At 38.7% G+C, this 23,982-nt stretch overlaps 1 protein-coding gene across 2 annotated transcripts in view; it reads right to left on the reverse strand.

Moving 5' to 3' along the window:
- Positions 1–6,624: 6,624 nt before the first annotated feature.
- Positions 6,625–23,982, reverse strand: part of PDGFD (platelet derived growth factor D) — a 194,741-nt gene continuing 177,383 nt past the window's right edge. For both annotated transcript variants that reach the window (XM_087721150.1, XM_087721149.1), the window contains 2 exons: positions 14,384–14,595; positions 6,625–8,102 (listed from right to left, as the gene is read on the reverse strand). In XM_087721150.1, the coding sequence (XP_087577276.1) occupies positions 7,968–8,102; positions 14,384–14,595 (347 nt within the window). In that variant the 3' untranslated portion in view covers positions 6,625–7,967. The remainder of the gene's footprint in view (positions 8,103–14,383; positions 14,596–23,982) is intronic.

The following is a 23,982-nucleotide window of genomic DNA, read 5'->3' on the forward strand; positions in this document are numbered from 1 at the left end:
TGTTACCTTAACAGTTCCTAGGTCCTTGGTTAGGACTCGAGCTGTTGAGCTACCAACCAGTCCCAAAGGTTGTGAATCTCACCAATAAATAATAATAGTTTGTGATATGAAATGTTTGTATACTATTTGTAAATGAATGCTATCTAAAGGAGACACACTGAAAACTGAACCTGGAAACTTTTTAATTCAAAAATGATCTTGCATCACTGTAATAAGAATTGAGCAACAAAGATGATTAGGGAACTGGAGGCTAAAAACATATGAAGAATGGTTTCAGGAATTGGGTACATCTAATTTAATGAAAAGAAGGACTAGAGGTGACATGAGAGCAGTTTTCCAATATCTAAGGGGCTGCCACAGAGAAGATGAGGTCAACCTATTCTCCAAAACACTTGGAAGCAGGACAAGAATCAATGAATGGAAACTAACCAAGGAGAGCAGCAACCTAGAACCAAGAAGTTTCCTGACAGTTAGAACAATTAAACAGTGGAACAACATGCCTTCAGAAGTTGTAAATGCTCCAACACTGGAAGTTTTAAAGAAGATATTGGGCAATCATTTGTCTGAAATAATATAGGGTTTCCTGACTGAACAGAGGCTTGGACTAGAAGATCTCCAAGATCCCTTGCAACACTGTTATTCTGTATTTTCAATCTCAGTGAGCCACTTCCTAGCAAACCAGGTTTGGCAGATTTGAGAATCCAGACAGCCTGCAGTATTGGCCTACATATAAAAGTGTCTTGTAGGGTTATATTGATACGCCAGATTGAATGCTACCCCTTATCCTTGATTATGGGTCCTTTTGATTGTGACTTCTTTGTGCTGTGCACAGAGGTTATTCTGTTCTTTCAAAAATGCAACAGGTGACTAGTCCTCATGGCTGCATGAATAAATGGCTCCTTTAAATAACAAGTTGCTTCTATCAAATCAAACTATCTGTCTCTTCTTATGGAAAGTAACAGTTAGGCACAGATCTCTTGTGGGGGGAGAGAGTAAATAGCGTGATACAAATTTTGCCTCTTGACACTTGTGAGAGTTATCACACTGTCACTACAAAAGGTTACCGTCTGTATTGAGATGTTTTGTTATTTTGGCACTGTGATGGTTAAGAACAAGTATCCATAATTTAGAGGGAAAGGGTGTTTTCATCCTCTGATTTCATTAACTGTGGATGATTGGGAATAAACTTGGATTAGTTTAGAGGGAAGGAAATTGTGTGAAATCTAAAGCTTTGCATGAAATTGGGCACTTGCTGACTAGAAAGATAAAAGAACAAAGAGTAGTGCTTAAATCGCCCTTTCAGCAGAATTTAATAACGCCGACACATATTAATAACTCCAGCATTCTTTCTTCAAAAGCTTGTTTATTTGTAACTGACTTTAAAACACAATTATATGTGCTGTACTACTAAAGTGTTCACTCTATAAAAGGCAGCATTTTAGGGATACAATAAAAAACAACAACAATACATATATAAATTGCACAAGATAGTAAGTTTGATCCTAACAAGATTACAGTGATTCCCCCCCCCCAAATCCTATTTCCAGAAGCTTTGAAAATTGCATTTGTACAAGAGATCTAATATCAAAAAAAGACACAAACAGAGAGACAGAATACTTCATAATCTCAATACATATTGCATTGTTTACTTTGCTTTTATACAGCTCCAGCAGGGGTGTAGGAAAACTTTTGAGAGGATTGTGATGAAAACATATGACCAGTAATTTACAGTGGGATCATCCATTTTCGTTCCTGGGCTATCAATTTGTCTTATCAACTCGAAATAAACCACATAATTGCTTTTTTTTTTAAAGTACAATCCTCCAAAATAACAGGATCCAAATGGCATAGTAGAAGATCAAGTGGATGCCTACTTTCTGAGTTAGCACAACTCGATATGCTGATAGTTGTGGAATATCTAGACATCTCTAAGTATTGAGTATGTATATAGGATCTCATTCATCTTACATGGACCATTATATATTGGCAATGTAGTCTATGCTAATATAGCAATAGCACTTAGACTTATATACTACTTCACAGTGTTTTACAGCCCTCTCCAAGCAGTTTACAGAGTCATCATGTTGCCCCCAACAATCTGGGTCCTCCTTTTATCCACCTCGGAAAGATGGAAGGCTGAGTCAACCTTGAGCCTGGTAAGATTCAAACTGCCAAATTGCAGGCAGCTGGCAATCAGCAGAAGTAGCCTACAGTTCTGCATTCTAACTACTGCACCACCGCGGCTCTTATGGACAGAATATGTTGACACAAGAGACAGAGAGATTGGAGGCAGCTACACTGGGCATTTTGCTTATGTTACTTTTGCTTACTTGCATTACTGATTCTTGCTTTCCCTAAGGATGTGGGTCAATTAAAATGCTAATTTGTAGTATAGTTGTAGTGTAGAATGTAGTGTCCTAGAACACAGGCACAATATCTGTGATGAAGCTCATATATACATATTTATACAATCCCAATTCTTTCTTGTGATGTTGGCAATTATAACCCACCACATTTCTCTGAAAACTCTTTTGCTTTTGCTGGTAGGTCACATTCATATAATATCAATATTTTCTTCTCCACCAGTAATTAGTTTCTACTGGCTGTTTTCTCCCTTTTCCTGTTCTTGATTTTAAACATCTTGTTTGATTTGTACATTTAGTACGGCAAGATACTTAGAAAGCACTGTCATATAATCAGTCAGCTGACCTAATGCATCAACTATATTTGGAATTTTCACCAGATTAATGAAACATGCACAATGATACCATGACACCAGCAGTGTCTTTTCTACTGTCTCTGTGTCTATGGAGATTCTCCATCATCCAGGTCATGGTTGTCCCACAGGTGCTTTATCTAAAGGCAACTGGACTTCCTTTGTGTTTGCTTGAAGACGTTTCGCTTCTCATCCAAGAATGCTTCCGAGGAACTGAAGAAGCTTCTTGGATGAGAACTGAAATGTCTTTGAAGCAAAATCAAAGAAAGTCCCGTTGCCTTTTGAAAAAGCACCCCTGGGACCGTCAATGTTTGTTCAATATCATAAAAAGGCTCGTGTTGTGAAATTGCAATATGTATATTTTCCCATTTGCCCTCCCCTTGGACACATGCATTTCACCATTATGTCTCTCCAATTTGTTTAATACTTGGGAGTAAAGGTTTTTTCCCCCCTATCTGTTATGAACCGAATCAAACTGTCAATGGATTGAATTCTCCCCCCTTTCTCTCTTTTGCCCAAAACATGCTTTAGTTAAGAAAGAAATGACTGAACCCACCACAAAAATAGTAATATTAACAGTTATTTTCAAAATGTCAAATTGTAGTCGATTCAGGGCATTCCATCACGTGATGGTTTACTTCACCAGGCTGAAGTTGCCAGAAATGTTACTGAAAGACAGTAATTAATTAAGGACTAGTTTGTAATATTTGGCCTGCTTTTATTTACTGAATGCTTATACTTTAAAATGAGTAATTCCATAATTATCTTTCTTCGAAGCAGAGTTGTCAAGATTCAATGCTCTAGTCTTCTGCCCCCCTTCTCGAATGGTATGGTTGTTGTGTGTTTTAAATTGTGTATTGTTTGTTGTCTTTTTTATCCCCTGTTTGTACCTCCTTTCCCTTGACTGAGTTGTGAGCCGCCCTGAGTCCCCTTCGGGGAAAAGGGCGGCATATAAATGAAATAAATCCTAATCCTAATCCTAATCCAAGCTACAACAAATTCATAATCCAGTTAAACAGTACCAGCAACAGTTTAGTTAACTAAACAATTGCTTTTAACTAAATTATTAACAATGGCTTAGTTAATAATTTCCATTACGGATGATACAGGAATTAGTTCAATATACTATTTTCTCAGTTTCCATATGGAAATGTGGGAAATATTGACCAAAGTATTTAGGGAATAATCTTTTTTAAAATATAAGGCTTAATACATCTTTGACTTAATAACTACTCCTTTAAAATAAAATGTGTATGCTGAATTAAGCGCCTCAAAAGGCAACTGAGTAAAGAGATAAGCAGATTTCGTAGAAAGGAAGGAAAACAAAGAAACACAGAAGAAATATTTATATTCTCCAGTGTTTCATTACAATAGGAAGGGGTAACTTCTTAAGAATTTGATGAAGTTAACAAGAAAGCAGATAAAACATTCGTCTTAATAAAAGGAACCAGTTTAAGAGAATAGCAGAACAATAGTGGTTTAGAAATTCGCAATATTGCCTGATAAGAAGCCAAATTTAGTTTTATACATGAAATGCTATTGTAAAACCATTTTTTCTTCCTTTAAGCACAGAATCAGAAAACAATATAGAAAAAAAATAAAGTGTAGTTTTATCAATGGAAACTTTCTACCTATTTTTTCCTTTACATTTAAAATCAAACATTCCATTCTCTTAACCACGCACTGCCTTACACTTTTATTTAGACACCTCAGACAAGAAATGAGTTAGTATATGTGTGCATTTAACAAGTACAGAACATATACGCATACAAAATAATTGGAAAATATAGTCAATCAAGAAAATTTCCTATTAGAGGTTCAAAACCATAGGAAACCATCCTGTAGCTTTTCAAATCCTTTATCAACATCCAGGAACTGAATGAATGTTCTTAATATTGTATGAACCCAATAAACATTTATTTTGCAAAACTAAGTAAGGCTCAAGGCAATAAACTACTTATTCAAAATACAATTCCAATTATTCTTTTTTTTTCCTTTTTCTTTTAAGTCCCAGGAAATTGCAGCCAGAAATGGGAACTACTGCTGATGGCAGTTAACTAATACTGTTTTGCGTAATGTGAAGAGTATTGCATTCTGTATGTACTTGAAATTATACTGATTTTTAAATCTGTCCTTCAACGGTACGGATCTCATCTTTGTTGTGAAAATGCTGTATCAGCTATGGGGCTGCCTTTGAAGCGTAAAAAAATATTGATTTGCCAATTATTGTGAAGATTGCAGCTAAATAATATTATGCAGTGCTTCCTGCTCAAAGGCAAAAAGACCCCCGGTACATGTTTTAATTCTGGTGTGCTTTGAAGAATCTTATTGACTTCGGACTTGAAACCCTGCACAGCTTTACAAAAAGCATATGAGGCACGTTTGAACTCTTGAAAGCTATTGACTTACAACAGTTCATTTAGTGACTGTTCAAAGTTAGGATGACACTGAAAGAAAAAGGACTTATGATCCTTTTCATGCTTACGACCATTTCCCCATGGTCACGTGATTGAAGTTGAAATGCTTGGCAACTGACTCATATTTCATAGAATAGAATTCTTTGCTGGCCAAGTGTGATTGGACACACAAGGAATTTGTCTTTGTATAATGGTTGCAGTGTCCCAGGTTTACATTTTGTGATGAATAGCATAGTCAATAGATAAGCCAATAGATTCGCTTAACAACCAGGTTGCTAACTTAACAACTGCATTGATTCACTTAACAAGTGTGGCAAGAAAGATGGTAAAATGGGGGCAAAACTCACTTAACAATGGAAGTTTTGAGCTCAATTGTGATGTAAATCGAAGATTACCTGTATACCAATCTTCTGTCTTTCACATATCTTCATCACAGTTCCTGTTCCAGCTAGTTTGGTCTAGAGTTTATGGGCTAAAATTGTCTAGATCAGGGGTCTCCAACCTTGGCAACTTTAAGCCTGGAGGACTTCAACTCCCAGAATTCCCCAGGCTGAGGAATTCTGGGAGTTGAAGTCCTCCAGGCTTAAAGTTGCCAAGGTTGGAGATCCATGGTCTAGATATTATAGTCCAGGCTAGCTAGAGGAAACCAGTTTGGGAAGGTTATGTTATATGAATGGCAAGCCTTGTTATTCGAATGACAAGTTTATTAGAATTAGATCCAGTTTGAACACACAATACTATATAAAATGGGAGAGAAGGAGAGAGAAGCAAGAAATCCCAGCTCCAACTTTTGGATCTGCATGGCTCTCAATAAACAAGATACATTTTATTTGGAATTTTAGTTAGATGCCTTGCTTCTTTATGTCTGGAGTTCTGTGTTCTTGTTAGGAAAGGGAAAAGTGTTGATTTGAAATATGTTTCGAAATTGAAGGGTTATTTTAATCTCCCAGCAAGCTATTCCAATTACACCACAAATATTCCCAGTTTGAAACAGCCCTCATAGGATGGAACAGCCCATTTTGAACTCAAACTATTGCATTTGGAAAAAAATGTATGCACTACTTGGATTTGTCTAAATCAGATTGACATGAAATCCAGATTTGAAGAGCTTATCGAAGTTATAACCACTGAATTAGGTGATTGAGAATATCACTTCCTTTCAGCCCAATCATGTGTTGAAGGGCTTAGTGTAGCTTTTCTTCTCCAACTTGAGGTTCTCCATATGTGTTGGGCTACTTCCAGAATTCTTAATTTGATTCTACCGTGTTTCACCCAAAAATAAAACTGGGTCTGATATTAATTTTTGCTCCAAAGGACACATTGGAGCTGATTTTCTGGTTAGGTCTTGTTTTCTGGGAAATACAGTACTATCAGGTTGACAATCTTAACTGGATCTTGTTTTTGGGTTAGTGCTTATATTATGAAAATCATGCTAGGGCTTATTTTTTAGTTGGGTCTTATTTTGGGGAAAATTGGATAATACACCTGGAAGGAACCAATTTGGGAAAAGTTGCTAAAACTTAAAAGATGTGTTTATTTACAAGGCTGGGGAAGAATCTTTCTGATTTGGATAGCAACAATTCTACAAAGTTTTTTCTGAAACTTTAAAATGGGAAATATATGGGCCCTTTAGACTACTGTCTTTAGAATAGATTGATTCCATTCTAAAAAATATTCAGAATGTTTGGCGACAACTTTGCAACCTATAAAAGGTGATAATTTGAATGAATATCAGCATGGCATTTTGAAACCTGTACAATGGGGGAATAGGGCCAGTTCAGGGAAGAATGATTCATATATCTATGTAAATAACCAGATTATATACAGGCAGCCCTCAATTTATGACCATTCATTTAGTGACCATTCAAAGTTATCGTGGTGCTGCAGTGTCCTTGTAGACACTTGATCACGATGCAGCAGATTTTCAACAGTAATGTATTTACACTGGTTGCAGCATCCTGGAGTTATGTGATCCCCATCTGCAATTTCCCCAGCTGGCTTCTGATGAGCAAAGCCAGGGAATAAAGCCAAATTCACTTAAAGACTGTGTGATTTGCTTTTAATGGCCATGGCAAAAAAGATCATGAAATGAGGTGCAATAATGTGATGACTCATTTAATGATTCTATTGTGGTCATAAGTTGAGGACTACCTATGTGGACTCCAGCAGCCTTGGATCCGGCTTGCTTAAAGTTCAAACTTGCTTGCTGTGATCGGACTACTGTAAAGCGTATATCTAGGTGTGATGCCTGCATGGCTAGCTGCTAGATACTATTGCTACTTTTATACTTCCACTGCAGCACCAAAGTTCTGTAAACCTAATATACCTGTATGTGTTGGTGGCTGTCTATAAATCAGCCATTTTGCTAATTTGGCTAAATGGCTAAAATGGCTAAATCAGCCATTTTGCACATAGATGATTTTTCCTCCCCCCAAATAAATTGGACTGTAAGTGTGCTTAAGTGTGTTTGTGCAAAGGATTTTGTGCAAAAGTATTGTGAGTACATGCACGCATGAAGAATTGTAAAAGCCAACTAAGGAACTCAGCCAAAAGAGTGCAGCCATATGCAGCTCAATTTTCATCGTAGGCCTGAAAACTTTCAGCCCTCGAGTTCATTCGTTTTCTAAACTCAATCCCAGATTTGCATTTCAGAGTTGTCAATCTGCTTTATTAAGGGTAAGCTGTCATTGGCATTTAGCACTTCAAATCAAAAGGCTACGAAGGCAGGCTTTTAGCATAGTTCGGTGGTCGCTGGGCAAATCAGCATGGACAGCTCCTTCTCCCAGGAGAAAGAGTTCCCTTTCATGTTGCGCATAAAACCAGACGCTCTGCTTTTATCGCGGTGGCCTCGCACTGCAGACACAGTCGCAGCGTTCATGGTGCTCCAGTTGAATATCGATCAGTGACATATTGTGCTTGGTTTTGCCCCTCCTCCTGAGATGACCTGCTTCGGGGATAAATCTTAGCACCTAGTGAGATTAAAAAAAAGGAATCAGAAGGTAATTAGAACATGTAGGAATCTTCTAGGTACACCACCTCTCAATCATGTGGAAAGGCAATATTATTCTTCAGCCTTTGATTACATATTGATCTGGTGTGTGTCTAGTTCAAGTTAAAAAGAACCTCCCCCCCCAATCAACTTACATCTAGAATACTACAGGTACTTTGGAAATGTAGGAAAGGGGAGGTTATGAGTGTGGGACTGTACAAACTGCTTGGGTTAACTTCAAGATAATTTCATTGATTTTGAAGTGATTGGTCAGAATGTTTGGTAAAAGTGATTTCCCTGGTAATCATTCTTAGGAAAGCAGAAAAGGGAGAAAGGAAAAAGGAGGAGAAGAAAAGAGAAAGGAGGATGAGGAAATGGAGGAAAAGGATGAGGAGGTGGTAACTGGGATAAAAAATGAGGACCCCCAAAAAGAGAAATGATGACTAATCACTACAAAATCTCTGCTTGAGGCATATGACCCTACAACTGAAAAAAAGATAAGAGAAAATGCTTATTTTAACTATAATCCAGGGGTGTCAAACTCGATTTCATTGAGGACTACATCAGGGTTATGTTTGATCTCAGGAGGCCAGATGGGTGTGGCCAGGGTGGGCATGGCCAGCTCAATGTCACTCATGTTGGGGGGCTCTGTGATGGCCTGATCACTCTGCCAGCGAAAATGGAGCTCGGGAGGGCCACACATGGTCCTCCCTAGCTCTGTTTTCATTGGCAGAGGGCTGCAGGAGGCCATTGCAGCCAAAAATGGAGAATGAGAGGGCCTTTCGCAGTTTTAGCTGGCAGAGGCACTGTGGGCTAGTCCTTTACTGTTTCCAGGGCAGCCCCACGGGCCAGATCTAAGCACTCCGCAGGTTGTATGTGGCCCATGGGCCTTGAGCTTGACATCCCTTCTATAACCAGTTTGGAACTTCATAATTTTCACTCTTACTCATCATTTCACCGATCCCTTCTTTGGAATATAATTAGGGCAAATTGATAGTGGAGACAATTCCTTAGTGGAATGATGGATGCTTCTTTGTTAGAAATAAAGAAGAGTTTGGTTCTTTGGAAGTTTTAATCTGGTTTTCTACAGTAATAAAAGATTAATTTTGGTGGCTTTGTTTTATTATTCTATCTCCAAAAGGAAACTGTATAGCTGAAAAGAAAATTATGGGTAATGGTAACCAAAATAGTCATAGGGGGAACAATCCCCCATGAGAAAGATTGCAGTTTTTGGACTTTGGTTATAAGTGTGTACAATGTATGTGTGAATGGAGAATATGGGGAACAAGAGGCACAAAAGAATGTACAACTTTATGTCTGATGCAGGAAAAGTAAAGTGTTTCCCTAAAAATAAGACAGGGTCTTATTTTCTTTTGACCCCCCCCAAAAAAGCACTTGGCCTTATTTTCAGGGAGGTCCTATTATTTTTGAGATGCAGGAGATGACTAGCATGGTCACCTCATGGCTGCTGCTGTGTTGCCATATTTTTCAGGGGAGGGCTTATTTTAGCGCATGCACTCAAAAGCCCAATTGGGCTTATTATCTGGGGAGGTCTTATTTTCAGGGAAACAGGGTAGTGGTAGAAAACAGTGACCATCAATGATCTGAGATGTGAGGCACAAATGCCAGGTCTAATGAATTACTACAGTAACTGTGGAGCTCTGAAGAAAACATTCTTCTCATGATCCCTTAATACGTTGAAGGCCATATCAGTCCTGAATGTAGACCCATGATAATAAAACTGAGATGGAAAGTACAACTGGTATGCCAATTTTATAGGAATATAAAATATTATGATGTCCTTATGCGTTCCCATAGAATTGACAATATAGAAGAAGGAGAAAAATATGAGCCTGTCCAGAATTTCTGCCTTGTGACTCCACTGAAAACCCCTGATGGGTTTTACTTAGGTATTTTCCTTCGGTGAAGAATTGACTTGACATACAAACTCCATCACTCTTTATATTTCTGTTCTTCTTAAAAAAAAACCTTTTTGATTTACTAGTGAGGGTTGAACAATCCACTGGATGAATGGCAGATTTTTAAAATGAAGTTTATATGGAAATAGATTAAATTTGAAGCTCAGAGTTGAAATTGTGTTGAGGATTGTGGTTTATCATTAGGGATAGATGATCAGGCAATTTGCAGTTATCTTAGTTTCACAGGTATTCACTTGCTCACATTCATGTATATCTGTGGCAACTGCCACTCTAAAGGACTTATTCTCACTAAGAAATACTTTACACGGGAACCTTATTTTGTTTTACACACACAAACACACACGCACACACACACAGCTGTGTGTGAGTATGTTCCAGCATAACTCTGGAATCCCTCGAGCAATTTCAACCAAACTTGGTACACAGATGTCTTACTCTCTGGAAACAAATACTGTGGGGGTGACATACCCCTGGAGGTGGTGGTGGTTCTGTTATGATACAGCCTGTGGTGCCTTAAAATGGATTCTACTGTACCGCCTTAAAATGGCTTCTACTGCACAGCACAGTGGAGTTGCCATGGTAATGGCTTCACAGTACTCCACAAGGGGGCTCCCTCTGGTAAGAGGGAAAATCCAACATTACATTTGGTCCGGACATTTGTGAATGTCTAATACAGGATTGGGATACCCAGGCAACGCCAGGTTAACAGTTAGTAATCAAATAAATGAAAAAAGGAGAAAAGAGGAAAGCTTCTCAGCTGGCCCTTTCCTCTCCTAAGGTATTGAAAAAGGGGATTCTCATCTGCCCGGCATGTAAGGTTAATTCTGAAATTCAGTCCTTTGCTGAACTGGCAGTGGTCCACAGATACATACACACAGAGAAAGATAATACATACATACAAAGAAAGAGGAGGAGGAGGAGGAGGAGGAAGAAGAAGAAGAAAGAGAAGAAGAAAGAAGAATAATGATCCGTTCCTGAATTCACATCAATCTTACCTTTGATGTATCCAAAATAGATTTATTTTCACAGGTTCCATTAATATTAGATTTATACCCATTGTACTATTAATTCAGCAGTAAAGGATACATATACAGTACATCTAAATTTACCATTGCCAGGTCATTTGAAGTTGAAGCTAGAACACCATCCTTAATAATGTTAGCCTGTAATATTATAAGAATGGAATAGTCCTGTGGCACATCAGGTACATAATTTTCCTTTCTTTTATATATTGAGCCCTGGAATGTAGGACTTTCCACATGGAACTGACCACATAATCCTTTCACTGGTTACTCTCTGACACATCAGCAGGCAACAGAACTGTTAAAATTAAGCAGTTCCATCATAAATTAAGTTAACCTTTGGCTATGAGGTAGGTATTCCATCTCCATTTCGGAATGGGTATATTTATTTTTCCTGCTTCTGTCCATACAATAAATTCATACCGTTTTTAGAAATTTCTCCACATCTCTAGCCTAGGCAATCTGTACAAATGCCATTGGTCTGAACCCACCCTTCTCCTAAAGTCAGTTCAGCAATCACATTCCTGAGAGAGGAGCATTGAAGCATGATGGCAGGCTTTGTCAAGCTGCAGCTCTGCAAACTTTTATTTTAAATGGTATTTGTTTATTTGAACCACCATTCTCATGCTTTTTGTTCCTACATACTTGTCCAAAGTTCCAGAAGCAAGACTAGACTAGACTAGAATAACAGAGTTGGAAGGGACCTTGGAGGTCAACCCCCTGCTTAGGCAGGAAACCCTACACCACTTCAGACAAATGGTTATCTAACATCTTCATAAAACTTCCAGTGTTGGAGCATTCACAACTTCTGGAGTTCTGGAGGCACTGATTAATTGTTATAACTGTCAGGAAATTTCTCCTTAATTCTAAGTTGCTTCTCTCCTTGATTAGTTTCCACCCATTGCTTCTTGTCCTATCCAGGTACTTTGGAGAATAGCAGCCCCTGAGATATTGGAAGACTTCTATCATGTCTCCCCTAGTCCTTCTTTTCATTAAACTAGACATACCCAGTTCCTGCAACTATTCTTCATGTGTTTTAGCCTCCAGTCCCCTAATCATCTTCATTGCTCTTCTCTGCACTCTATCTAGAGTCTCCACATCTTTTCTACATCTTGGCGACCAAAACTGGATGCAGTATTCCAAGTGTGGCCTTACTAAGGCATTATAAAATGGTATTAACACTTCACGGGATCTTGAGTCTATCCCTCTGTTTATGCAGCCTAGAACTGTGTTGGCTTTTTTGGCAGCTGCTGCACACGGCTGGCTCATATTTAAATGGTTGTCCACTAGGATTCCAAGATCCCTCTCACAGTTACTACTATTGAGCGAGATACCACCTATACTGGACCTGTACATTTTGTTTTTCTAGGAGACAACTGGTACAATACATTCTTCTTCTGTGGCCTTCTCTGTGGCTGCCCCGGCCCTTTGGAACGAGCTCCCCATGGAGATTCGGACCCTCTCCACCCTTCAGGCCTTCCGGACAGCCGTGAAGACTTGGCTGTCCCAGCAAGCCTGGGGTTGAGTCCCCCCCCCCTTACTCGAATCTGCTGTGTCTGTTGTGCTTTTAAACTGTTTGTATTGTCTGATTGTCTTTGTCTTACTTTTTGTAATTTCCCCTCCCTTGGCTTTGTTCAGCCACCCTGAGTCCCTTCGGGGAATAGGGCGGCGTACAAATTGAATAAAAAATCCAAAAAAATCCAAATCTTCCCTTACACTATTATTCCAATGAATATAGAACAAAAGAAACTATTTTCCTCATGCTTTATCTCATGAAGAGGAGAAATAGCCTCTTTGCCTGCAATTTACAACAGGGCCAGAATGACCTGCTAACCCCAATTATACCTTTTCTTGACATAAGACCCTATCTTGCCCCCATTCCATTATTTCAATGGTTGCATTCCTTGGAATTTTTTTGTTTTTAAAGAAAACACTGAATCAGCTGTCACTGTACTTTGGCATAAAAAATTATAGTGGTTTTGTCTTTATAGATGAGATATATTTATGGGACATATCCGCTGGACTGTCATTAGTAAATTTTAGTGCAATTAACAATGATTTGGGAGAGGAGCCGGTATTCTAGGAAGGGGGGAAAACATATTTTCACCCAATCACAACCATCCAAATGTGCATTTATCTATTGACACGGGGAAACATTCTTAGTTGAATCAATGTCAAGAATCTTACAGGTAGTCCTTAACTTACAATTATTCTTTTAGTGACTGTTCAAAGTTACCACAGCACTTAATAGCAACAGCAATAGCCCTTAGACTTATATACCCCTTTACAGTGCTTTACAACCCTCTCTAAGCAGTTTACAGAGTCAGCCTGTTGCCCCCAACAATCTGGGTCCTCATTTTACCCACCTCAGAAGGATGGAAGGCTGAATCCACCTTGAGCCTGGTGAGATTCAATCTGCCAAATTGCAGGCAGCCAGCAGTCAGCAGAAGTAGCCTGAAGTACTGCACTCTAAACCACTGTACCACTATGGCTCAGTTAAAAAAAGTTACTTATGACTGATTTCATTCTTACGACTGTTGCAGCATCCCCATGGTCACATGATCAACATTTGGATGCTTGGCCAAGGGTTCATATTTATGACAGTTGCAGTGCCCCAAGGTCACGGGATCACATTTGCAACCTTCTGACTAGCAAAGTTGACGAGGAAGGCAGGCTCACTTAACCAACGTGTTCCTCACTTAACAATTGCAGTGATTCACTTAACAACTGTGGCAAGAAAGGTTGTAAAATGTGACAAAACCAGGGGTGGGATTCAGCCGGTTCAGACAAGTTCGGACTTGTCTGAACTTCGGACAGTTCGGACAACTTTAGACAGTTTGGCAAATTGGTAGGTCCGATGATCAGCTGGGGAGTGAACGGGTTTACTGATGATCAGGTGGTGGGTTTACCCACCAGCCCCTGTACTTTACTTACCTATATGCTCTCAGCTGATTTGTGCGGTTGAGTGGATTGCTGCACCTCACCTGTTTTCTTCCCCAGAAGTAACGTGGAAGGTAAGTTTTGTTAAAACTGTGCACATATACATAGCATGGGATCACTGAATTGGTTGTTAAACCGGCAGGTTCCCACCACTGGGCAAAACTCACTTAACCACCATCTCGCTTAGCAACATAAATTTGGGGCTCAATTGTGGTTGTAAGTCAAGGGCTACCTGTACTTTCGTTCAGCTCAAAAAAGAAAGAAAGAAAGAAAGAAAGAAAGAAAGAAAGAAAGAAAGAACGAACAGTGGCAGTTGACGTACATTTACTTAAAAAATAATAATATAAAAAGCAAGATACCTCATGATACTTCTTCACGAGTTTTCCTGCCGTACAAGCGCATTTCCCATTTGTCGTTCCACAACCACAGTTTCCTCCACAGCGCTGGACCAGGAGGCAGCGAGGGAAAAAGACGGCATTGCTTTGCTTCAGCTCCTCCCTAACATTGACAGAGTAATTCCTTGGAGTGCAGCTGTAACGCTTTGCCTCATCATTCAGCCTGTCTAAATCAACTGAAACAGGCAAAAGGGAACGAGGAGGGAGAAAGAGAGAACAGACTTGTGAATAAAACACCTGTCCCCCCATAGAAGTCAATGAATCAATTAATCTCTGGCCTAAATTAATTTTTATTAAGATTCAGTCCCCGCTGCCTTCTGATGTCTGTGCAGATCTTGGAACGGAGGTTTTGTCTGATGAAAGTCTAAGCAAATATATATTTTAAACATATATTTTAAAAAACAAAGAAAATACATAGAAATTACAAAAAATAGCAATAACACTGGCAATAATATTTAGACTTATATACCAACCCCCATAACACTTTACAGAAATCTCTGGGTGGTAAGTATTATTTATATATTGCCTCTAAAAATATGGGTACCATGTATAGAATTATGTATACTTCATAAGTAACTTCTAGACGAATTTGAAGCTAACATCAAACTTCATTTTCATATAATTTTAGACATAGTTTCACGCTTCCATAGTTTAAGCTGCCATTCTTTTAACAAAGAAGTTAAATGTGATTTCCACTGAAAAGCCTAAAATATCTTGGTGACAGTTATCCTTTATAAACACTATGTATGTTATAAGTATATAAGCTTTAATAATAAACAGATAAAAAGGAAGTCAATATTTACAATTTGTTTAATTTTATCATCTTCCAGAGTAGTTGCACTGTATTACTTTGTTATCACTTAGAATAAAATGGTGCAACTTGATTTTTACATTTTGAACAATCTCCTGAATACAAGGAAAAACATCTTATATCATTTTTCTCTAAATGTATTATTTGCAGTAAAATTAATCTTGTTTTCTATTGATATATCAATTGTTTTGTTTTGAGTTCTGAATCCATTTGATCATGCAAACTTTAACCTGTTCAGACGTCAAATCATATTTCAATAGTAACTTATGTGCAAAATGTTCTGTATTTTGTGTTACAAGTATTTCAAATTTAACCAAGTACCTGAGCTTAAACCCTGCTTTTAAATTATATCTGAACTGTACCTCTCATTTGCTGATAATGAAACCACAAAACAACTTTTGATCATCCTAAAGAGGGTATCTTGAGTGACTTTGTGTTTGCTTTCTAAATAACTGAATCTTGCAAATTATAATAGTTTTGTCAAATTCTTTACCATATTCATGAAATATATATTTAATACTGAAGCCAGAGGAGATGAATTTGGACTTCATTTTTTGGTTAATATGGTTTATAAAGAGAAATGTGTGGTAAAAATGTAAAAGTGATTCTGAATTACATATTCAAAATTTGGAATTTATCATTAGATGAAGAACCATAGATTTACCATAGATTGATATAGGAAAAAGACACAGAAAACAATACCTTATACTTACAACTTTGGACTGATAACATGAGTTTAAGATTTATCTTTCTATTCATGTAACAGAAAGACTGATAACTTTGTTCTTGTTCTTTTCTGCTTTCATTTTTTCCTATTTCATTTTGATGTGTGTGCGTACTTTCAAAATCCTTTTTAAAGCATATTAAAGGAAGATAAAGAGTGGGGTGAGTTTCACAATTTGGTATGTTTGGTATGGAACTTAATAAATATTGCTTTTACTTTATAGGAATGATTCTAGACTTCTGTTTTCAAATACTCTGATAACTAAGGAGGACATTCAATGATCCCAAGATGAAATTACAACTTATGTACTAAAACAGCAGTTGTCAATAACATCCTGTCATTTGTTGTGGGTTTTTCTTTAGTGGATAATACTTCTGAGATTACAAACAATGAAATCTTGAAAGAGACATCACTGACCAGATGACATTTCAGCGATCTGATGCAGGATTTCAAATGTAAAAATTCTCAATACGTTCAGATATTTTCTTTTTTATATAGGAATGGATGCCCAGGCTATAAGAATAATTAAATCCTGATATCAAATGTATGAATGTTTAATCATTTATATTTCCCCCATTTGCTATTTTCCCAAAAGTGCCATTATCTCTACAAAGATGTATATATATCTTGAGATTTAAGCATAAAATCAATGGGAATTATCAGTGCACTCAAGCGCTGAATGCAAGGTCTGGTGTGTATAGCAAAGAGAAAGGAGAATTGAAAACTATTGATTATTCCTCTCAATGGGTGATATTTGATGTTCTGTCATTCTTCAAATCCTCTGCCTTTCATGTCTGGCCATTCTGGCTAATTCTACTTAAGAGGAAGAAAAGCTTTTCAATGAGAGATTAATCTTTCATTGTCACTAATTGTGGGCATATCTAATACCAACTCATTTTTATGGGTGCTGGTAATTGACAAGTTGCCTAGTAGTGCATAAGAACTACTGTTCTAAAATGACATCAGTGAGAAAGAAAGAGGGGATTATCTCCTTAAAGAAATTAGAGGCAAATCAACGAAATATGTTTTCCAAACAAATATTTAAAATAATGCTCTTTAAGTAGGTTGAAAAGCTACAGGAGTCAATGAAAACAAATGCAAATATTGTGTCAATCAATTATTGGATAAACATCAAACCCACCAAAAGAGATTGTATCTCTTGTGGGTAGTTCCCCAGACAGGGAATTGTTAGATTACAAATCCCATCGATTCTACTTCAAAATGCTGGCTAGGAATTATGGAAGTAAAAGCCTAAAAGACTAGAAGGGACTAGCCTCAGGAAAAATCTTATGGAAGATACATGGACATGGACACACAGTTCACACATACATACCCAAAGCCTTATGGCAGAGGTGTCAAACTCAATTTCATTGAGGGCCACATCCGGGTTGTGATTGACCTTGGAGTGGAGGTGGGGGGCATGGCCAGGGTGGGCATGGACAGCTCAACATCACTCATGTCGGGGGCACATGTGGTGCCGAGCACTATGGCAGCAAAAACGGGCTCTCGAGCTCCATTTTCACCTGCGATGGCTTCCTGCAACCTCTGGCAATGAAAACAGAGCTTGGGAAGGCCACCTGCACGAAAACAGAGGCACCACGCTCTGGTTCTTCACTGTTTCCAGGATGGCCCTGCAGGCCAGGTCTAAGCACCCTGTGGGCTGGATCTGCCCCCCCCGGGCTTTGAGTTTCACACACCCCTGTCTTATGACCTTGCAAGAAGATGTTTATTTACTCCCATGAGATTTTGAAACTCATTTGGAATCTTGCAAGTGTTTGTTTTTTTTTTTTAAAAAAAACCATGAATGGACCATCACATGAACATGTACAATGGTGTCTTTAGGGAAGAAAAGATTCCAGATCCAGACAGAATCACCAGATATTCTATTTGAAAAATGATGTTACGGGAGCAATGAATTTGAGAACAAGAGTAGGGTTGAGGGAGGAAATCCAAATTCCTGAAATTCAGTTGTCCCCCTCCCGTCCCGTCCCCCAATTTTGTGACCTGGGCCAAAATAAATTCTGATTTTCCAGCAAGCTTGGAAACCTACACTGGACAGACAGAACCAAATTGCTGGGTAAGCTCGTCTTAAAGCCAATCATTTCTAGCTGTTAAAATTCATTTCTTCACATTTTTAAAAAAAGTTTAAGTTTGTTTAAGTATTTTCCAGCAAGGGATAAAGGGAGTATAGTTCTTCATTGAAGGCTTAGAAAGAAACTGAATGTTCTTGTAAGTTCTTTAAAGCTTTGGAATGACAAAAACGCTAAAGCCTGTTATGTATAATTTCATTAACCAGTTGAAAAAAAAACCACAATATACCAGTAACTTCCAAGCAATTGAAAACAAGACATTTTAAATGTAGATATTAAAAAGTACATGAATGAAATCATTTTTTTTTCTTTTAGCATGTACTTATTTTTGTTTACATAGTATCAGTTGGAAAAAGTAAAGTAACTGTAGCAGCGGTGGGTTTCACATTTTGTTACCACTGGTTTCCCGCACGTGCTCCTTCCCCGCAAGCTCCCGGCCTTCTGTGCATGCGCTTTGCTCACATGTGCACCTTCTGCGCATGCGCCTGGCCTCAATAGGCAAAGAGTCAGGGTGGATGGGCAGGCCAACCCGCGATATCCACTACTGGTTCGGGAGAACCACTCCGAACTGGCTGAATACCATCTCTGATTTGTAGGTACACACAAAGGAGTGTTTATATGATCCTTCAACTGGATTGCTATCCAAGGTGAAACATCTCTGGAGAAAAGGTTGGGTCCTAAAGAGACCCACTCAGCAGGCTGAGCTTTTGAATGGAATGTCAATCATGTACAAGAAATGAATTCTATGGCTCATATAACTTGGCATGTCAATTACCTCAGAGGAAGAAGGTCAAGTTGCCTCAGCAGAATGAAATTACTGCTGTCACAAAGGGTCCGTTTGTGTGATATCCATGGATTTAAGCCAAGAATGAATCTGGTTTTACAGAACACCTATCTGTTGATGTTTTTTTTTTTTTTTTTAAAGAAAGGGTTTATGCCTTGGAGATAAATTGGTGATACCAAGCATCACATTTTCTCTTAATTTGTATTGATGGAAAATCCTCTCTCTTTTTCTCTCCGTCTTTCATATTTGCTGGATTGCACCCTGCAAGCCTACATAAGCAATCTCACCTTCCTGTAGGCACACATTCACACAGAAGTAATTTGTAAATAGAGAGTCCATAGGTGCGATGAGTAAATTTTCTATAGTGGTGACCTACTGTTTCCAGAGAATCATTTGGCGCTTCTCTTCTTCGTGTATTATTATGCTGTAGACCATTATAGTCCATCTCTACAGCTACAAATAAAATATATGGAAGTAGTTAGGTAATGTGCCTGATTAAAAACGTCACCTGCATTTGAAGAATGTGGCAGATCTCAGAATGAGCTGCTCCACAATTACCTAATACAGGCTATCACTAGCAGCAGGCCTAAATTAAACTCTTTTTTTTTTAAAAAAACCCACAGCTACACATAAGAGGTTCTCATATTTTTCATCATGAGTTTTAATTTAGTTAGCAAAAGAACTTGTTGAAGGTGGAACGTTGGGGCTGAAGAAACGTTGCCATGAAACATAAGTGAATACTTTGATGTAGAATTAGTGTGCTAACTGCTGAACCTCTGAGGTACTTGCTAGATTTGGGAATGATTTTTGGTGAGCCTCAGTGGCGCAGTAAGTGCAGTACTGCAGGCTACTTCTGCTGACTGCTGGCTGCCTGTAATTGGGCAGTTCAAACCTCACCAGGCTCAAGGTAAACTCAGCCTTCCATCCTTCTAAGGTGGGTAAAATGAGGACCCAAATTGTGGGGGCAATATGCTGACTCTGTAAACCACTTAAAGAGGGCTATAAAGCACTATAAAGTGGCATATAAGTCTAAGTGATATTGCTATTGCTATTTTCACCAAAATAGGAATGGAAAGAAAGAATATTTAGAAAGCCGAACAAGACTGACAAATTGTATTTCATAGACAAGAGGGGGGAAAATCTGGCATGGTCAATAATCCCTACATTATACCCAATGTTGCCAGATTGGGTTATGGTTAGTAAGCTAAAATGACTCAGACAACAAATCTAGTTAGAACTAGAAGATAAATGATAAATGAGGATAAGAAACAAGCAAGTATCCAGAGTCAAGAACAACCAAAATATAAGAATCTGCTGGAGCTCAGATAGACCAGTTTCACAATTGAGCTAAGTCATGGCTTATTTTAGTCATCATTCCTCTAGCCAAACATAGTGGACTAGTTCATATCAAGCCATGATTCAGAATAGCTTCATCTGTGGAAAACGTTACTGTGTAACTCAGGGGTGTCGAACTCGTGTCATCATGGCAGTGTCATGGGATGTATCGGGACTTTCTCCCCTTCTGTAAATTGGGTGGGGGTGGAGCCAGCATGTGATGCATCTGGGCCGTGGGCTGCAAGTTTAACACCCCTGGTGTAACTGTGACTTAGTATAATGTCTGAACCCAGCCAGTGATGGTTGAATAAAGTTCAGCTGCAGCAGGAAGCCTTTATTATCCTCTACAGGAGAAAAGGATTAGATAATCCTCTTCAGAAAAATATTCAGATGTGCTTTAATGTGAAAATAGCAGCTACATTCAATATTTAATCACACGAGACAGCTCTGTGAAAATCTAAAGGTTCCTGCGAGAGCCAGTTCAGCTTAGTGGTTAAGATGCTGACCTAGAAACCAGGATACCATGAATTCCAGTCCTGGCTTAAGCATGAAAGCCGGCTGGGTGACTTTGGACCAGTCATTCTCTCTCAGCCCAATCTACTCTACAAAGTGTGCACTCAGCAAACTGTTTGTTAGACTGATTGAATCACACCACTGCCAGGAAGGCACTGAAAATATATCTATTCAGCCATCTAGGGATGGGTGAAGAATTTGCCTGGTGTGGTCTTTTTGAATGCATATATTCTGTTTCTTTTCGTCGTTCTACCTTTTTTTAAAATTATGCATTCATTTGGAACCTGGCATTCTTGAAATCTAGGCAAATGCATATATAAATCATTTTAAAACAGCTGTCTTGGAGTGAGGATTACTAACTACACATAAGAAAGGATAAACATTTGCTACAAGCAAACAGCAGAAATGTATTTTGCATTCAGCATTCAAAATGCTTCGGCTTATTGGCAGATGGCCCAGAACCCTTCAAAGATAAATACACGGAGGATTCTAGTTACTTGCTGACATTGCCTTGTCAATCTGGAAGACATCAAATTCCTTTGTCTGATTTTGGTTTGAACTGGGGAAAAATATTAATGACAAATAGATGAGATGGTTGAGAACACTGGGAATTCACAGGAAGGCTTAATGTTTCAGTGTGTAACTTGTTCCATTGTCACACTGTGTGTTGGAAAAACACTACACTGTGATATTCCTTTATTTTTCTAACCCTTGTTTTTAAAAGCATAACCTAGTGGTAGCAGCAAATTTGTTTAACCTGTAAATCTCTCATAGTGTGCTAAACCTACATCAACAGTGCCCCAACTGGCTCAGTTATTCTTTGAATAGCATTCTGTGTGCTGTGGCATAATATAATCTACAGAACGAAAGTGTGTTCCTCTAAGGATGAATGAATCTTTACAAGTGAAATCTAAAAGTTGATGCATTCAAATCCTACTGATTTGAGTGTACATTTAACCACATGTACACTTTTCCTTTCTGAAAGCGTATTTTCCTTATAAGTAGGCTTGTTCTTACAATCAGAGGAGCAGAGTTGGAAGAGATCTTGGAGATCTTCTAGTCCAATCCCCTGTACAAGCAGGAGGCTCTGTAACATTCTGGACAAATGCCTGTCCAATCTCTTCTTAAAAACCTCCAGTGGTGGAGCAATCACAACATTTGGAGGCCACCTTTTCCACTGTCAGGTGTACAAGGGTACAATCATGGGTACCACTTCATTTCTCCTCAGTTCTCCAATGCATCCTAATTGGTATCTGAAAGGATAAATTGCTTCTGTTGACAGCACTTCACTTAAGACACAGGTGTCAAACTTGTGGCATCACATTGGCGTCACGTGACGTTTTGCGATGTTTATTCCATTTGCGGAGTTGGGGTGAGTGTGGCCTGCATGTGACGTATCCAGCCCATGGGCTGCCACTTCGACACCCCTGACTTAAGACAATCTGAATATTCTGTTTCTGATGTTTGACATTGTTCTGACCCAGGCTTCCTTAAAAAGCAAGAAGCAGAGTCTTGGTCCCAGCAAACCCCCTTTTATTTACATGACTGACTGAGAATTCCTTTCATTCACAGCCTGCAAGGCTTAGCAAACAGTCTTTCAGAGGAATATTTATTAATACGGCAAGTTGCCAAATAACTAGTTTCCAAATGCAGGGGAAGGCAAAACTTGGCACAGAGTCTCTTATAGTCACAAGCCGAACTTTCCACTCTTGATACGAGTGGAGAACCAGTGGAAACGAGTGCAGAAGCCCACTCCCTGTTCACTCCTCTTTTATTTAGCAATAGCAGTTAGACTTATATACTGCTTCATAGGGCTTTCAGCCCTCTCTAAGCGGTTTACAGAGTCAGCATATTGCCCCCAACAATCCGGGTCCTCATTTTACCCACCTCGGAAGGATGGAAGGCTGAGTCAACCCTGAGCCGGTGAGATTTGAACAGCCGAACTGCAGAACTGCAGTCAGCTGAAGTAGCCTGCAGTGCTGCATTTAACCACTGCGCCATCTTATTTCCTATGGGAGGGGCCAATCACCTCCAATGTGTGGCTTTACTCTTAAATCGACCCTGCTTTCTTAATTGTTCTTGTCTTCTGGCAGCTCTGTCCATACACACACTGGGAACAGGCTCCAGCTGTTCCTCTGCCTCACTGCTGTCTATCTCCCTCTCTGCCTCCAACACGGAGCTCTCATCTCAGCTTCCCTCAGCCCTCAGGACGGGCTCATGTTCCTCCCTAACCTCCTCACTGTCTGACTCTCCTGCTAGCTCTGCTGGCTGCGCCCAGCCACAACAGACCTATAATGATTCATTTTGTTATATATGTATATATAGTTTGTGTGTGTGTGTGTGTATACATACATGTGTTATAATATATGATCATACTGTTTTCTAATACCTTCATATGCATCTTTCCTACATCTTGGTTTAAAAAAATAATAATCTCATCAACCGACCAAAGGTTCATAATCTCTACTTTCCTTTGCTTATTTCTCCCTGTTGGTTCTTTGAGGAGCTATGAAAAACAATGAATACAAAAGATTTGTTTTGACTGCTATGTCAACATTGTTCTTCCCCTTTCTCAATCCAAGAACATGTTGTATAAGCTTGTGATATTTTTCGAGCCTGAAAAAGTCAGACTGCCACACTGTGTGACTTACATATTTCTAAAAATCCCTCAGAGGCAACTACTTATCATACTGAATGCATGAATAAGCTTCAGTTTGATAGAAACACGAAGAAAGACCGATTTCCTCAGAATGACCTTAAATCTCCGGGGCCAAATGAAATGCACTGTAAGGTAGGAAAGGAGCTAATAGTTGATGGTCACGCTAAACCCTTATATATTATCTTTGGGGAAATCTGAGAGAACTGGGAAAGTGCCAGATGACTAAAGGAGAGCTAATATACATGTACATATGTATATGTATATGTATATGTATGCGTATGTGTGTATGTGTATGTGTATATATGTATATGTATATGTATATGTATATGTATATGTATATGTATATGTATATGTATATGTATATGTATACGTACGTACACACAGACACAGACACAGACACAGAAACAGACACATACATACATATACATATACATATACATATACACATACACATACACATACACACACACACACACACCACAGACACAGACACAGAAACAGACACATACATACATATACATATACATATACATATATACACACACACACACACACACACACACACACACACACACACACACACACACACACACACACACACACATATATATATATATATATATATATATATATATATATATATATAT

Source organism: Thamnophis sirtalis, unplaced genomic scaffold, assembly GCF_051295495.1.
Source record: "Thamnophis sirtalis isolate CommonGarterSnake01/CBP01778 unplaced genomic scaffold, rThaSir2_p1.2 scaffold_8, whole genome shotgun sequence".
Classification (NCBI taxonomy): Eukaryota; Metazoa; Chordata; class Lepidosauria; order Squamata; family Natricidae; genus Thamnophis; species Thamnophis sirtalis.